The sequence below is a fragment of the Aphelocoma coerulescens genome, chromosome 1A (genome assembly GCF_041296385.1).
Source record: "Aphelocoma coerulescens isolate FSJ_1873_10779 chromosome 1A, UR_Acoe_1.0, whole genome shotgun sequence".
NCBI lineage: Eukaryota > Metazoa > Chordata > Aves > Passeriformes > Corvidae > Aphelocoma > Aphelocoma coerulescens.
In genome coordinates, this window is record NC_091014.1 from 63,103,624 (window position 1) to 63,122,106 (window position 18,483).

General features: G+C 42.9%; 1 protein-coding gene across 1 annotated transcript in view; it reads right to left on the reverse strand.

Annotated features, from left to right (window-relative positions):
* Nucleotides 1–845: 845 nt before the first annotated feature.
* Nucleotides 846–18,483, reverse strand: part of TMEM178B (transmembrane protein 178B) — a 213,633-nt gene continuing 195,995 nt past the window's right edge. Inside the window, exon 4 of the mRNA XM_069003153.1 lies at nucleotides 846–6,220. Coding sequence (XP_068859254.1) covers nucleotides 5,970–6,220 — 251 coding nt within the window. The 3' untranslated portion in view covers nucleotides 846–5,969. The remainder of the gene's footprint in view (nucleotides 6,221–18,483) is intronic.

Here is an 18,483-nt window from a genome sequence, read left to right on the forward strand (position 1 = left end):
CTTCCCTGAGCAAGGGAAGGACAATTGATCTGTGATTCTGGAGTGCTTTACTAGAGGTGACCAGCATTTCATTTCCCTGTTGCAGCCTATACTGAGGCAGTCATCCAGACTCTTTCTCCAAGTTAAATCCTAAACATGTGCAAGGCGTACTGCAATTCAATTGACAGCACTGTACCAGGCTCCAGTTCTCCCACTGATGTCGACAGGGAGCTTGTCAGAGCCCCCGGGCACCAGCAGCATTTGTTGTAAAAAAGTTGCAATCTATAACTATGGCTCTGAAGAAGGCTGTAGGATTGGGGTGTAGTGGGGCAGACAGGATGGAAACCTGAAATCAGAGTCAGGGGCTGATAGGGAGGGAGGGGAGGTAGCATCTGATGACTTTCTTTCTAAAGCCAAAGAATAGATACTGTGAGTGTGCAAGCACATATTTCAGTCTTAACCAAGACAGCACTAAAATATTTTCTTCGGCACCTGAGATTTCTATGAACCTCAACGGACTATGGAATAGTTGCATTATATTCCTGGCTATAACTGGAAACAGTGGGACTATAAGTTTTGAGCTAAGCCCTGGTTTTTGAGTTTTCACCTTAGACTGGCAGAATCAAGATTTTATGGATCTGGCCTGGAGTTTGCAATCAAAGTTTAGGCTTTTTTGAACTTTGGTTCCTGACCTTGGAAATTCATCTGTCACTAATCTTTGCATACTGTTTGTGTTTCCTGCCCATTTTTTACTCTTTTGGTACCTGGCAAACATTCAGAGCTGTCTCAGTTTTTCACCTTGAGTCTTCCCTTGCTGGCTGGATGGGCACAGCAGTGTGGACCACGAAGGAGTGGGAAACCTGGGAGCAAGGAAATGCAGTGTTGGTTCTTGTGAATGTGCCTGAACACTCCTGTAGCCCTTCTAGGCCTATGTAGAGACACACAGAAGAAAGGGCCTGAATAATGCATGTCTTTATTTAAGCTATACTTGGTAACATATTCTTTTCCCTCCATTTCGCTGCTAGCAGTTAGTGTGGCACTCAAGAATTAAGGACAGATTACAGTGATTTTCTTCTGAACTCTGCTTATCAGTGGGGCTCCAAGGAGGAGCCTGATTCAGAGGCGCTGCATGGTGGGTAAATGGACAGCCGTGGAGACACAGTCTTCCAGGAATGCTTGGGAACCTGAGATACCCCCTGCACATCAATCCTCTCCTTCACCAACTTTGCTTTATTCACCATCCAATGAACTGCACAGCTAATGTGCCATAGATAAAAATGGTCCCAAATGAATTGCATCCACAGGAAAGCAGAATACCTGCACTCTCACAATTCACTCTGGGAAGGATGAGGATCCTCTGTTTAGAGGACTCCGAGGATGCTTTTCTCCCCTTTCATTTGTTACTGCAGCTGGAATAACATTTTAAAAAGTAATGACAATTTTTCAAAAACAATATTTCAAAGAAATTGCTCTGGTCACTGGTGGTTTGTGATCCACTTGCAACTGGGGTAGAAGAAAAAAAAAAGCCCCACTAGAAGAAGAACTGGAGGGACTGTAGTATTTAAATGAGGAAAGATAAGTTGTGTGTTTGCAGAGAGCAAGAAGGGATAGATGATATATACAGGCGACTAATATGGGTCAGGAAATTTAACACACAAACAGCTTTAGCTTGAGGAAGGAGGTGTCCTATAGGGTACATAGGATACAGGGCACATGTGCTCCTGCCACACAGCCCCTTCACACATACAGTGTCCCAGCAGGGACAGACAGCAGAACCCCTGCAGCTAACTCGTTATGGTCACAGGGCAACACAACTGAGTCACTACACACAAAACATCAGCCTGCAGATCACAGTGGCTTGAGCCAATTCATCCTGCATCCTTAGGGTGGCCATTTTAGGATATCTGTGTTCACTGCACTCCAGTGGCTCTGTGGTCTCTGGAGCATAGAGATGTGTTGTCCCAGAAGTGCAACGTGAAAGGCTACATGTGGGGAAGAGCCTGCCAAATATGGATCCTGTATTTCCACCTCACAGAAAGGGAGACCAAGAACATACTGGTTGCTCAGGCTAGGACAGAGTGTCACCTTAGCTACATGGGAAGGATGGGAAAAGAGGAGCATGGGCTGGACTCTGCAGGAAGCTGAATGTCATCCAGGAAAGCACATTCTTGACTTTAAGCATATGAGTAGTCAACCAAAGTTAAGAGGATTAGTCACATGCTCCAAGTAAAGCACATGCTTAGGCACTTGGCCAGAGAAGTTCTGAGGGACAGGGTCAAGCCCCATGATGCTGGGATCACTGATAACAGATTTCTAATTAGGTGCTCCTCCGACTAAGAAACCACGCACTAGTCAAAAAGCTTCAATCTCTGTTCAGAAAGATACTTCAAAGCCTCCCCCAAAAATGCAGAAACTCAGAGTAGTTGTGAGTGTGCTTCAGCTCAGTAAGCATTACAAGTTTGGATCTGGATGTATTCTGGATCAACCCTGCTCTAAAGACAAGTCTGAGCCGACGGAAGGCGTGGTGGGGCTGGGACCCCTATTCAGGGGTATGGAAGCACATGGGACTCCTCCCAGTTCTTGGAGAAGCACAAAGGGAAAATCACAGTCTCCCAAAAGGGTTCTGCCCTTACTTAAAGCAATGATGAGAGAACTGGTGTTTGGACAAATGGTCCTTTTGGGGGTCCAGTTGGAGATTAAGGTGATATGATCACCTGCTGCTTCAGACATTCCCATAGCTTTTAAGATGCTTCATAGCCACACAGGCCTTACAGACTCTATGCTAGAGCAAGTGGAAATCACAGAACTGGCCCAAAGATTCAGGGTCAACACTTTTCTGTTGTAAATAAAAGTAATCATAACCCTCTTCACCACTGCCACACACAGACAGACACACAGGCTTATATACAGCTTGTAAACCAACACCATCAGAGAATACTTCATCAAGGCAAAACTGTTTTTATGCCAGCTGCAGAAAAAAAGGAAACCTTTGAAAATCCATCAAACAGCAAAATTACTTCCATTTCTTTAAATCTTACTGCTGCACCTCTTTCAAAACTGTATCTGTAGAAGAATACGCCCTGTGAACACTCATGGACCACACACATCATCGCAGGAGCTGCTGTACTGCTTTGCCTGCCACAGGGCCTGATGGTGGACTCCAGATAGGTACCTCTGAGACTCTGGTCTACCTGTGTCACTCCAGATATCTGTATTCACATGAAACACCTTTCCTATCGCATTCAGCACTGCAGAGGAGGAAGAAAGTTTGCATTCAAAGCTGTTTTAATGAAACAGCTGTAATTTTCCTAATAATTTCTTACCGAGTTGTTTCTTTCAAAATTTTTCATGCTTTGAAGAAATGGACAATTTTTATAGGTCTTTTTTGGTTTCCAGTTACTGGTTTTCTGCATTCAGGTTTCATTTAGCTTTCCAAGGCTGTTTTTGTTTTAAATTTCCTTCTTCTGTTCAATGGTAATTCATCAACCTCCTTACCAAGTAGGCACTTGCAGTCAAATGATTTCAAAACTTTTCAAAACCACTCTATTTGAGAACCTTCCCAAAAAAAGAAGAAATAAAACAATCTGCTTAAAAAGAAGTTTCTTCAAAAGGCTTGTATTTTCAACTCGAATAAGTAATTTCTCTGGTGACATCTAATGGAAAATGAAATTGTGAAACTTCACAGTTGACAGGAATGGCACTTCAGTGGCAACACACTGACTTAGCAGCTGGCATTGGCATGTTTGGGGAATCTGTAGACAACAGAAAGCAAAAGCTAGGTAGTTGAGCAAGAATGGAAGAAACCCAGATCTACCCTACTCCAACATGCCCTCCAGAAACTTCATTTCTTTGAGCACTGTTAATACAGCTACATGTGTAAGAATTATTTGTTAGCTGGATATTTTTAAACCAAGCAATACTGTTTTTCACCAGCTGTGTAAATGGCATGACCTGGAAATTAATTAACTGCATTTCTGTGCAGCAGGCACAGGCGCCTCTTCTTGGTGAGATTTTTTTAGATGGAGAATATGACTTTTTATTGACTTATGAGGACTGATATCATGCAGCTATCACATAAGAAAGGATTGCTGGTACTTTCCCTGAATTAAGAGCATGTTGGGTTGGATTGGTTTTGGGGAGACCTTTTTTCTTTGCCCTGTCTCCCTTTGCCTGCATATTTGTCAGTGGTGCCCTCACTCCTATATATGGCAATTCAGTCATCCTTCTTCAGAGTCCCTTTGGCTACATCCTTGGCCCTTCTTCCCCACCTTTCCCTCAGCCACTGGTACCCTGCAAGGACCCATTGTCCTCACAGCCAAAATGCTTTGCTTCCTCTAATGGCATTCACCCACCTCTCCAGACTTAGTTGTTCCTTTAGCTCTTCTGGGACCTATGACCTGAACAATGGGAAGAGCAGAGGGAAGGAAAAAGGAGACAATAGGAAGAGGAATAGCAGGAAAAAGAGAAAGACCAAAAAAAGAGAGAGAGTTCCATTTGCAGATTCACAGTTACATCATACAATGCTTAAGCTCATGGGAAATGGATCTCTGTTCTCTGCATCTGACCCTTTCACATCCATCTGTACACAGTTCTCCCAGATGGAGAGAAATGTCCAGTGAACCAGGCAGTTTCCAAAGACAAGATGTGGGAAGGTCTTATTTGGCATACATGAACAAAATGAGAGGCATCTCTTACTTCTCTCTTACAGAAATTAGCTCCCTTTCCCTCCTCCACAATGGCTTTTGCCCAGTTGTCTCAAACATCCAAAGCAGAAACTTGATGAAATCCCATTCCAGCAAATCCCTGGGAAGAACAACTACCAGGCCTCCCCCCACCTCCCTTCTCCTTGGTCAGTCTTCCCCTGGATCCACCATCCCGAAGCTCCGTGAAAAAAAACAACCTCTTGAAATCCACCAGAGAAGATGCGCTGTCTCAGACCTGACGGCTTTCCTCCCGCTTCTGCCGTTGCGGTGCCTCAGTCTTGGGCCACAAACACAGCATGGATGGTTTAGTGGACAATCACATTGCAATGTTTTAAATTTTTCTTTTTTGTTAAAAAAAATAAATAAAGTAAGAGGGAAGAAAAAGTTATACACACATGTATCACAGCATTTTCAAAAGGCCTTCTGCTGCATTTACATTAGCAGTTCAGCCTCGGTTGTAAGCCTGGATGTAAGGCAGCTGGAAGATTAAAACCGCATTGTTGGAAAGTCCGCTGAGATGTCCTCTTGGAGTTTTTTATTGTTTTCTGGTTTTATTTTCTTAGATGTATTTTATTAATATTAATTATTATTATTATTTTCACTTGTTTGATTCTCTCTAAAGTTTGGCAGGCAACGAGAAAATGCTTTTCTACTTTTCCTCACACATTCTGTCCATTTTGTTTTCTGTGTTTTAAGGAGGAAAAAAAAAAAAACAAAACCCCAAAACCAATGACAGGACAAGCTCCTGTAATTTTGTTTTAGAAAGAAAAAGAAAGTGGATGGGTTTCTGATAATAGCCTTGAGGAGGTACGTTGCTGAAGTGGCTCAAATGCTTCATTTGTTCCTTTGCTTGCTGTTTGCATTTTCCCTTCTGGCTGCAGTGGACATGCTTTTTGTGTCATCCCCCCCATGCCTCTGCCCCCACCATGTCCTGTACAGATTTTGGTTCCAGATTACCCACATGGATCCCCTGTTCCCCCTCCCAAATGGCAGTAGGTAGATGCAACTGTAGGTTCATTTGACCTCTAAGGTATGATGCTGAAGTTAAGAGTTGGATGGAAGAGCCACGTGAGAGAAAAGCTTTCCCATCGCTGTGAGAAAGAATGAAGCAACACAGAGTCCAGTGGAGATGTGAGTGCCATGTTGGACTCAGCTCTACCTTGGCACTGGCATTAATTTGAGATTTTATATATATATAGAATTATATATACATATATATGCATGTATAGGCATACATAGGCATATATATATATATGTCTGTGTGTGTGTACTTGTTTGCTATTTGTTTTAGCACACTGTCCCATTCTCAGGTCTAGATTTGGGGCAGTTGGTCCTGGGGACAGGTTGGACAGAAGGGGCCAGAGTGCAGAAGAAGCCAGAGATCAGAGTGAGGCCCAGGCCCCCCCACGCACAGAACATGGACCAGCCATAGCCATGGCTGATGTCGTCGGGAAGTCCGTACAGGTAGCGGGGGTAGCGGGAGAGCTCAAAGTTGATTCCAGCCACGCACGTGCACAGTGAAATGATGCAGAAGGTTCCTGGAGGAGAGTGGGAAGGGGAGAAGGAGGAAGGAAAAAAACAAAGAGAAGTTAGAAGAGTGATAGACATACCCCTTTCCAAGCTGCCTGAGAAGAGCTGGTGCAAGCAGTAAGGAAGTGCCTAAAGGAAGATGTTTGTATAGAGAATGGCTTGGTCTGGAGGCTCCATGGGGAAAGAACTGAGTGCCACCAGAGCCTTGAATATTGATCTGCTGCTGAACAGAGCTGTATGGAGAAACTTCAACAGGAACAGTTTTTCATTATGAGCACTCCCTTGGGAACCAGAATGCTTCCTGGAACCATTGATTTTTCTGAAACGTTGCTTTAGACAAATACAGAGTGAATAATCTTGTTTTGACATTTTTGGGAGGGAAAATAACCTTGAATTTTTTGTTTGATTCCAATTTTTCAGTGATAGACTTTACAGAATATTACAGTATACTTGACATATTCTGGCTCTGTTGAAATATGTGTTTAAAATTACATGGGAGATTTTCTTCATGCTTTTCTTATACCAAAATACAGAATTTTTCATTATACACTCTCCTTTTAAATATCACTGTAAAAATCTTTAAATCCTTCACAAAACTCAGATTCTGCCCTCTGCATTACTCCAGTTTCAATCTAGATGCCCTCTGAAGTGTTGCTGAAATCTTCAAAATATCCTGTTCTTGTTTCCCATCTCTGCAGCAATATTTCATTTCTTATTTCTTCCTGAGAACACTGTGAGGACAAACTTCATAACTGTCAGGTGGTGTTATGGAAAGACACATGTATCAGATGAGCTAAACTTTATCCCACCCAGATGAGTCTAATTTTGATTTTTGGCCTCCAGCTTCATCAAAGCTAAACTCTGAGCTCCTGAAATGTCACAATTTTCACCCACACACCAAATAATGGATTGATACAGATGTTACACACCTGCCACAAGAGATAACGACTCAAGTCAGCATGAAGTCGGTATTTTATTTTTCCTCTCTAATTCCTCCCTTTTTAGGCCTCCCTGAATTGCCTGGAGAGCCCTGGGCACAGAAGGCAACCTACAGGACTCGTGCTACAGGACACACATGGTCAGTCCTGTGTGTCCTCCCTCTGTTCATGCATGGATCAGTAACATGTAACATGTGCTACCTGCACAGCATGTCCTGCATCTGCTCACTAACAGCTGCTGGTGACTAATCTCCTCTTCTTCCTGGTCCCATCCCTGAACCAGCACAATCTTCCAAAGCAGTCACAGTCAGCCTAGTTTCAGTGACAAGCTCCTGTCTTCTGGTGCCCTTCTGTCCTTCTACTCCTTCCTGCCCCTGGTCCTGCTTCTCTTCTGCAACACTTATGCTGCTGTTTCTCTGCTGCTTTGCTCTGTTTAGTTGCAGTTTCATTGAATTTGACACTCCCCACTCTGAATACAGGTGTAAGATTATTTGGTGAATTCACATGGAATTTGGTTCAGAAACTGGGAGCATTTGCAGGAACATATACACACCACCAAAGTGTGTGGACTTTCCACTATACCCACCTCCTTTATTTAGTAGGAACATCACATAGGCATTGAATCTACAGGCAAATCTCTGTCATGGACCTATTGTGAGATCACTGTCACAGTTCTCCGTTCCCTCTTCTGATCACTGCTGTGTCTGTTTGGATGGTCTTTTCTCCACTGTATTTTGGAATGTCACTTGTAGATAGTCTCTGCTGTAAAGGTCAGGTGCCTTCCCTAATGCCAGGTACAGCTGCCAGATGGCCCAGGATATTCATAAATACTCATATTATGGGAGTGTCAGTGGGTACCAGTGAGGACCAGTGAGCTGCTGCAGTAGGTACTATGCCTATTTCATTCAAAACAGCCTTCTTGCCTCCCACCGGCACCCCATCAGTCTGCAATCAGTGATCTGGATTCTTGCAAAAGCCTTGTGAGATCCCAGGGTCTGGGGCTGTCTTTAGAGCTGCCCTATACTACTTCAAAGCACAGAGCAGGATAAATGGGGAGATCTCCCTCCCACAATCCATTAGTCAAAAATCAGATTGTTTGATTAGAAACCACATGTCCTTTCCACATTTTACTATGTTATTTAGGTTATTCAGTAATATGAAGATGTCTGACAAGAAATGTGGCTGTTCCCTGTGTTCCGTGTCAGAATGACTAGTACATTGTGGGATCAGGGAAAAAATGATGCCTCAGAGGCACTGTGCTCTGAACTGAGCTCTGTGGCTCATTTCAAATGGTTGTGGTTAGAAAATGACAGTGAAGGCCTTTCTTTGCTAGTAAGAACATGGTAATTTCAGCTCTCTCAAAATATAAGATTGTTAAGAGAGGTGGGGTTGAAAATCTGTGTGGCCAGACTGCAGCTGCATTTGCTAAGGACAAAAGGGAAGGAAATAACTTTGGATTTCAAATACTCCCTGTGCTTTCACGCTTTGTCTTGGCTGTTTTGATCACAAGCTCTTCAGTGTAATAAGTGTTGCTTACTTTTTGTATTTGAACAGTGCCCAATATATTGGCACTCCACCTTGCTGAGGGTATTCTGTCCCTTAACCAAGGAACAACAAAGAAGAGCAAGTAACAACAGAGAACTAAGCAAATCACAAGCATGAGACTTCTCTAAAAAAAGCCTGCTCCCTTTCTGGAGAATGTGGTAACCCATGATGACAAATAATGACTGCCATGCACAATGTCACAGAGCGCAGAGTACGGTCTTCAGCCAGTCACCCCCCTGTGCTTCTGCAGGATGTCTTGTACAACACAGACTTACCTGTCTCTCTAGGGCTGTTCATTGCAGACACAAAAAAGGCCATTTTATGCCACCTAGAAAAATCTTTATGGCCATTTTATGAGTCCTATGTGTTGCTTGTGTTCAGCCAAGCAAGGAAGTTCCCACTTACAGTTAATCTGGCCTCTCACCAGGAAGGCTGCTGATGAAAACTGAGTAAGCTTCCTACCTCATGACTGTTCAGTAGCTTTTCATCACAAACTGGCAATCATAACACAAAGGATCATCCTTGCAAATTGCACAATTGTTGGCCATTGTAGTGAAAGAGTAATGGATAAAAGGAATGCAGAACCTGAGCTTACCCGTGGAAATGAAGCCTCTGCTAGTCCAGGTAAGACATGGAGCTGAGGTGGCAGGAGGAGGGAGGCTGTCACTCCTGCCCGTGATGCTCTGCACTACAGACATGGTGCTTCCAAGGCAGCAGGACTGCAGGAAGTCATGAGCATTCCCAACCCTGTGATTCTTTTTCTCCCTAGAAGTCAAACTGAACCCTTATGCAGTTTCCTGCCAAGTTTTTGCTGTCAGTGTGAGGTTCCCTCCCACATGTGCACTAATGCCCCAGATCCCCGGAAACTGCAGCAATACAAACTTTAATTTCTTTGTGAGAAAACACTCCCCCATAGCTGTGGTTCAAGCTGATGACCAGACCTGAAGGCTGGTGGTCCAGCCATGGCCCTGATGCACAGAATGTGAATGACAGGTGGTTATAAGAGCTCACTGGTAGATGAACTGCACAGGGAGATAAAGGCCATCTTCAGCAGCTGGGGGAAGCAGAACTCACAAAGTTCTGTGTGCTGGGATTTACACATTATCCTCCTAAGTGAAACACTAATGAATGAGACAAGGCAACAGTGGGATTTTTGACAGGTAATTCACGTGTCACTGCAAAATGCTTCAGTCAGGTGAGAGATGAAATTTCATGTAAAGCTGTGTCTGCCATAGAAACTGCTGTTTGACATGTAGTCAAACCTCCATCCTGACTCCTTGTCAGGTAGCCTCCCTTCATCTTGGCCTAGTTTTGACAGTGCCTGTCCTGCTAATGGGCTGATGATCATCAGTGGTTTGAGAACCTAAGATATTAAATACCTCTTGGTTATCTTGTGCCTGTCTTTCTTATATATTACAGAAGAATATTAAACATTACACTGAATGTCTCTCTCATTTAGATTGGAAGGTTTTTTAGGACAGAGATGAACTTATTTGCTATATATGTATATAAGATGGGGGTCCTGCCATCCTTGCTGCAGGGGCAGACATAGTCTGAAGAGGGATGGCAGGGAAAGGTAATATCAGTGTTGGTCAAAGCCTAATTCCATGTGGGTTATGAGTCAGAGCCCTTTGCTGTAGCTGTTTTCAAGCATGATTATATCAAGCAGTGCCATGGGCCTCTGCTGCAAGGAATTAATTTTTTCTTATTTGTAAATGTCCCTTTCTTTCCAGTCAGCCCAGCTGTGTGAGGGTCTGTAATGCCTCCACAGTTTTTAAACCTCACCTCCAGGGGAGACCAAAACTGCTTGTGAGCGAACTGATTTAAACACAAACAGGCTCAAATCATCCATATTAAATCTGTTTGAATTTTCCCTGATGCTAGTATCCCTGTGAACCATGTCAGAAGTCACATCCTTCACCCACAGACCTGGCTCGACTTCCACAGTGATAGAGCTTGAAGGACTTCCCAAGCTCTGTGTTTTGTGGTGTTTTGTGAGACAAGAACTGGTGCCTTTCTTAGATGCACTGCAGATGAAGGTGAGCCTTCGTGGTGCTAGGGCACAAACAGACCCTGCTGGCAGGAGCTTCATCTAAACATCCTCATCCTTATTATTAGGGAAGAGGTATCTGACTGGAACCTGAAGGAGACATCACCAATTTGAAGTCATGGGAAATCCAAAAAGCCAGTAATTAAAATGATCTGGGCACCAAGTCCACCTCTGAGACCCTCCTCTCTACAGATCATTTATCTCATGATTTGGAAATCTCTTCTTTTGCATCTGACAGAATGATGCTCATTATCTCCCTTCCCCCCACAACAGATAGAAATGACTCACAAACTGTGCCGTCAGATGTACAAAGTAAGAATCCCCAAAATCTGATTCTTCTCACCTTCTGTTATTTTTAAAAACATACAGAAATGTCAAGTATTACTTATAAATTAGCAGATAAAAAGAGAACCACAAAGTTCTGGATTTTATGATGTCCTTTGAAACTACACAGTTTTCAAATAAATGTAAATCTTTGCTTTTTAAAGTATTTCTAGTAGCTTCTTGTGGCCACTAATGTATTTGGAAGGAGTGCTGTTTACTTAATTATCATCACTTTATTTTATTATAGGGCTATGGGAGAAAAAAAATCTCAAAAGTGAAACATTATCTTTACTTTCTCTCTGCCCTACTAACTTTTACTGTTTTCAAGGTACATCAAACAAACAAATAAAATTAGGTCTGATCCTAAAGTGGAGTGTGCAGCGTTAACTATTTAAATTATATCCCAATCAAATGAAATTATTAAAGAATACACCGAATTCCCTCCCAGCACAGTGATGACAAAAGCCTTTTGGAGGGAGAGAGCAGCTTTGCAGTAAACTCCTGTGCACGGATTAAACGCCTCAGCAGCACGCAGCTCTTGAGAACACTTTATTGCTCTGTGCATACACGCATAGAATATAAATTATTGCTTAATTATGTACTGTTCCAGCAGAAGCAGCTTGCAGCATCACCAATAGGTTGCAGAACAGCAAGGGGCTTACTGGAAAATTGCCCTTATGAAAAAAGAGGAGATGGAAGGATAAATCTGACTGGGTGATAGAGATTTAGTGCGGTGTCCTTGTGAGATTACATCCCCACCTGGGTTGGGACTTAATGCATTTTTATCTTATAACATGGACCAGATAAACTGCAGGGTCTGTCGTGATATTGCATTACAGCCACTCTCAGAATGTGGTTTGCATTTGGCCTTTGGCCTCCTGCCTCACAAGATGCCAGAGGTGCCCAGTGCATGCCAGAGCTGTGCGCCTGCTGTGTGTCACCTCCCCGTGTGCCTGTCTATGATTGCTGCTGCACAAGCTGGAAGGTCTTATGGCACCAGAGGATTATGTGTCCTCAGCCACAACCCCAATCGCGTAATGGGGACCATCCTTAGGCTTGTGTAAATCAGTATCACATACATAGGAACAATGTTACAGCAGCTGAGGGCTGAAGTCCAGTTTGCTCTGCTGATACAAGTGTCAGTCCGTATTTCACACTGCAGATTTGCACACGGTGACATTTCCATGACCGTCTCCCTCGGGGCATAGGACTGCACTGGGAGTAGACACCCATGCTGTGCACAGCAGCAGCTGGTGAGCTACAGCGATGAGCAAGCACTCTCTGAAGCTGTGAGTTGGCACGTAAGGCAAAAGCAACACTACTTTGCTAAAGGCTCGATGGTTTGATGGACTAGGGAGAAAAGAAAGCTTTCAGATCAAAGCCTGAGTGAATAACCCTCTGATTACTTTAGCAATGGTGATTGCTATGACCCACCCAAAATAACCTAACAATAATAAAGTGAGCTGACTACAGCCATTAAGCAAACATAATGGGTCATGAACTTGCAGCCACAACACAGGAGACAGCAAAAATTGGGCCAGTTGTAGTACTGTGATATGACTCCGATTTTACTGGGAGCAGAAAGGAAAGAAAGGACCTCAGCGTCAAAATGTAGAAACATTCTAATCCAAGGTTAGTGAAATTATCCCATCCATGTGCTGGCAAGCACCATGCTTGGCAACATACAGAAGCTACTGGCAGGTTCTTTCATCCCCTGCAGTGTGGTGCCCACAGCATGACCCAGGCAGAAGCCAAAAGATTAAACAGAAAGGGGCACTAGAGAGCTGAACAAACTCAAGTGACTCCATCACACCTCAGATTTGCCTCAGATGACAACACATAAGTTTAGTATCGAGCTGTACCTTAGGCAGGTGCTTCCCACCCTAGGCATTTGTCAGAGCTAAAGGGAAACTTGTGGAGTCAGGTTGGGTTTGCCTTGTCCCAGGACATGTTCTGTAGCATCAGGCATCTGCACCACATTGCATCTGGTCTTTTGCTAATGAGGTCATCATGCCTTTCTGTAAGTAAGACCATTTTCTTCCAGTCAAAAAATTGGACATCTCTCAGAAGGAGCCTCAGAGGATTCACGTAATCTTTCTTTTGTAGGAAATTTTAAATTGCTGATTGTCAAGTGATAGATGTTCTTCAAGACAAGTGAGACTGGAGAACAGGTATAGCACAAGTAAATTCAGTGCAGCCTTCTTCCATACTGCCACTATAAATACTCCTAGAGGGAATACTTTCAGGTCTAAAAGGATAGTCACTCACATGCCTTTTTTTGTCTGCTGAAGCCAGTACTAAAGAAGCCATTGGGAGCTTGGGGTGATGGTGGTGGCTACCTGATTTGGATATTTCCCCCTTTAGGTGCTGAAGAAAAGCCTATCTACTAATTTTTTTTCAAGTGACCAAAGGACTGTTTGCCTGTACAACTTTCAGGATCTTTACTGCAAAAGTCTCTGAGCTCTGTTACTGTTTCCCTGAGTTGACCTACCAGGAACAGAAAATCCTTTCTATATGTGCTGATACATTTACTGAGATAAAATAGTCAGAAATCAAAATAAGATGCAATTTTGTCTGGTCAACGAGAACCACTTAGTGCAGGACACCACTATGAAGTTCATGTCATCCACATGAATGCTTACAAGCAACACACTAGACTGATCCTGTATAGACTTAAAGGATCATGCTGAAATCTTCTTTCCTGTTGCAGGGGAAATAGCTGCTCATCCTCTGTAGCCCACACAAGTGCATTGGCATGACTGATCTCTGTATGCCATGCAAGTGCCAGGTGGGGCAGAAATAAGGAAGGCCCTACTCATTTATAGTTTCCACCAGGTCCAGTTGCTTTTTAAGTAGAGTTTCCAGTGTCCAACTGGACTCTGTCCAGGCAGATTAAACCAAGCAAGTGTGGCAGTGATTTGCTCAAGGGGATTGTTGTTTTTCCAAGCTGACAGCCTGAGGAGCAAAGAAGGTGAATCTAAACCTTGCTTTAGCCTCTGCATTTAACAAAAAGATCTGCCACACACAGAGATTTCTCCCCCATTCCCTGTGTAAGGATGCCTTTCTGTCTAGCAAATCATGCCAGTATTAATAATCTTTCTGTTGCACGTGCATTCTTTCCTCTTTTATGCCAGGCATGCAAACAACTCCACAAAACTGTTGTTTTTAAACACCAGCCCAATAATAAATGCCAGCTTTATTTTCATTGTCTTCCTTTGGCCTTGATGCATCTTGCCACTGGAATTCAGAAGCCAGCAACAGATCAAAGACCTAGTGACATTATTAAAGGATATGGGACAACCACTGAATTTTAAAACACACAGTACTTGTTTTCCAGGGCTGGGCAGGAAAGTCTTTTGTATTTCTACGGAATCTGTCTCCTCTGCTTTATTTCTACTTTATTTCACCTTCTGTCAGCCCCTAAAGACCTACTGACATCCCTGAGAAGCAATTTGATTGCATGCCCTTCACGGACTGCACTGAGTTGTCTGTTCTCATAACTTTAGAAGGTACTGATGCTTCTGCCAGTACCTCCCATCCTGGTGAGGGAGAAATTACAAGTCAGTATAGCTGACTTAAAATGAACACACAGAGGAATATGAACAGTTCTTCTCGTTGAAAGGCCAGACAGAACTGACTCCTTAATTTACTGTACACCAAGTTCAGGGAGACAGATCTGAGCTAGGACAGAAAAACAATGAATTTAGAGACGCACATACACTACTTGCCCTGTCTTTTGCTCCAGACTGTAAGATCTCTGCACCTCATTAAAGAAGCTTTTTCTCTCCTTCTCTTAAGTGCCAGTGCTCTCCCGTGATCAGGTACAAGGTTGGTGGAATTGTGTTGGTATTTCTTCCCCCACAGCCTGCAAATGCACATCTAGGAGCATCAGAAATAAGCCACAGGAAAAAAAAAAAATCCAGAACACATTTGAAGGTTGACTTTGAAGTCAGCTGATAATGTTTCCATGGAGATCAAATGCTATGGAGTTGACAATGAATTCTCTTGTTGAGCCTTCCAGGGCAAAAAAAAGGCAAAGAACAATACTTCTAAATGACTACACTCTGCAGCACAGTAGTGTTATTGACTTGCAAAAACCACATCTATATCCCAACCCCTGTTTTCTTATGGGGATGTTAACTCTTAGGTCTCAACATTTCAATGCTAGGTGTGCCAGTATTCACCTAGAGAAGCAGATATATTTGTGAGGTACTGGAAAAAAAGAGCATCTAGTGAAAATAATATTCTATGAGAAAAAAGATATAACTCTGCATTTGAACTTATGCTGTAAATGAAAATTATGATTCCCCTTGAGGAGTATTATAACATGAAATTATAAAAGAGCATGTCAGTGGCTGATATGCAGTGACACACAGATGTCTGTACTGCGAAAGTGGGTGATCTTTCATATTTCCAGAGAGTATCCTATTTCCTTTTCAAAATGAGTGCCAGCATAAATAAATAAATGCCAAATGTGTTGTTGGCTCACCAGAAAGCACAGAGAACTACTAGAAGTAAAGATGTAACAATGCTCTGCTTTTTTAAGCATAAAAGGCAGAGCATTGAGAGCCTTGTCCTGCCGTTAGCTGAGCAACTTCTTTCTCAGCTGAGAAAGGCTCAACAGGCCATCTTGGCATTATATTAACCCCAAAAGATGGCAAAGGGGATGTATGTCTGCATGGGTGATTTCCTAAATATTTATTTTTTGAGTGAAAATAGGAAATTAGCTAGCATTCAAAAGGCAAGGGATAACAATTGCTAAAGGCTGATTACTAATGGTTCACTGGTCTGGATGAAGGTGCACCTCCAGTTCTACACCCATATCAGGACACATACACATATAGTGAACCTGTATCCATATATATATGTCTGGACATGTATCCATCAGTGACCTAATTTTGAAATACATAAGAAAAGAGCCACTCTTCAGACGCCAGAAACCTGGCCTAAAATGCGACCAAGGAACATGACCTTCAACCAGGCCTGTGAGAGACACCACAAACTGTGCAGGGAGAGACGTTTTAAAAGAATCATAGAATTACTTAGGTTGGGAAAGACCTCTAAGATCATCAAGTCCAACCATTAACCCAGTACTGCCAAATCTACCACTAAACCATGTCCCTAAGTGCCACACCTACACATCTCTTGAATGCCTCCAGGGATAGTGACTCAACCTCTTCCCTGGACAGCCTGTTTCAGTGCTTGACCACCTTTTTGGTGCAGAGAATTTTCCTATTATCCAACCTAAAGCTTCCCTGGTACAATTTGAGGCCATTTCCTCTTGTTCTATCCCTTGTTACTTGGAGAAGAGATCAACTCTTTCATAGCTACAATTTCCTGTCAGGTGGTTGTAAAGAGGAATAGTCACCCCGACCCTCCTTTTCTCCACAGTTAACAACCCCAATTTCCTTGGCCACTCTCCATAAAGAGGGACAAATCCTTAAAAGTGAAGAAAAAGGATATTTTTAGAAACAGGTCAACTCTTTTTTCCTGAATATGCAGGCTCTTGGCCTTGTTACATTACTTCCTGATGGGCACAAAGCCTGCATGACTGCTCTGAGCTCTGCTTCTCCTCACAGGTCCCAAAAGACCCTCATCAGCTCCTTTTCTGCCTTCCACAACACCCTTGTCATGTGTTTGAGAGTTTTAAACAATTAAGAGCCTTTGAGAGGTTTAAACATTTAAAGCCTATTAACGCTGTACCTTAACTCAAGCTCATTCCAACTCAAAGCCTTAAATCACTTTAGAGCATAATGCAAAATTTAACCAAAAGCACAAGTAGGAGCCAGAGTGTTCATGTGTGTGGTGAGGGAGGCATGGCAAAGGAGGGACTTGCTTTGTTGTGCTGAGGCTGGTCTCAAAGACTTTCATAACCCATTTATGGCATCTCTTGATACAAACCAGCCTTTGTCTCCATCTGGAGGTCAATCCACATAAATAAGTTCTCACAGTGCTCGGTAGGGAGTTTTGCCAAATTTTTAAGCTCCTCTGCAGTCATCAATAATTTAGTACCTCCCACAGGAATAAAACATGATTGGTATCTCATTTTTTCCAGTGTTACAACCTTTTTGAATGATAAATACTCTTATAGGTGGCCAAAGGTATTACGCCTTTTGTTGTTACAGTGAAAACTGTATTTATCCCAAGCTTCACAGTTCACATTCCAGTAACTTACTGCAGGTCTTGATTTTTCTATAGATCACTTGCTGCTCTTCAAGATCTGTATGCACACACTTCTGCACACACATATGCGTTTACACTTGCCTTTCCATAGGGAAAAATATATTTGATGTAAACTTTCTAAAACTGTTCCTTTTTTGAAAGAAGCACAAGAAACTGAACTTACAAAGAATAACGTTGTGGAATTGAAAAAAATAAATATGAACACAGGAAATACCTTCCATATTCAGTGTTGTGATTGATCATGTCACTACAAGTAAACATTCTGAAGAATGGTAGAGACCTTGATTATTAATGAAAAATAGAAATCCTAGGTGCCCTGTGGGACGTATCATATTTCCCAGTGAATTCCAAAGAATGGCTCTTACTTTCTCCCTTTGTTTATCTTTCTCTTTCCTCTTGGCAGCTACTATGAAGGTACTTCATAACTGCCTAGGAGATGTCAGTCACAGAGCTTTGCCTTACACTTGCTGCATTAAATTGCTCCATTTTTGTTTCTTAAATTATTCAGCAGTGGAACGATTATTTTGAGATGACAGGACCACAGTTGTGTAGAATAAATACTCTTATTTTCTACCGTTATGTTCTATTTTCAAAGTACAGTGAGTCTAATTTGGGCCTCAAATGACTCAACAGCTGGTAACGATCCATGGCTGCAAATACACAGATGCCTCCGTTGTCATCTCCTAACTAATGCACAGCACAGGCAGAGGAAGCACAGCACAGAGGCTCGGGGATTTGGAAGACAAGGCTCTCTGTGGAGGTGGGAAAGAAAGAGGATATGGACGTGTGCAGCTCAGCTGTACTGACAGCAGTGCAGCAGGGGCTCCCAAGCCCTATTTTGAAGCCCTGCTTTCTGATGAAGTTGGCATCCCAGTTTGGTCATCAGCTCCTGGGCACAATGAGTCATGCTGTGACAGCTGATGGCACTGGCACGAAGCCCTGGGTGTGTCCTCATCCCTGCTGGCACCTTGCAACAGCCCCGCATGAAGTGGGGCACGGCTAGGGCAGGAGGTGACCCAGCCTAAATGGTCAGTCCATCCTCTGGCTGAGAGGATAATAAAGCATTTCACTTATCCCTGGACAGAGGAAAGGAGTATTTTGAAAGTATTTCTGAGAAGGCTGGAAATTACTTATAAAAAGCTGCTTCTCCCTAGTTTAAAATATCAATAAGAACACGTTCATACATACATAAGTGGGTTTTTCTTTCTTTAATAAACATTCTTGTCGGGGT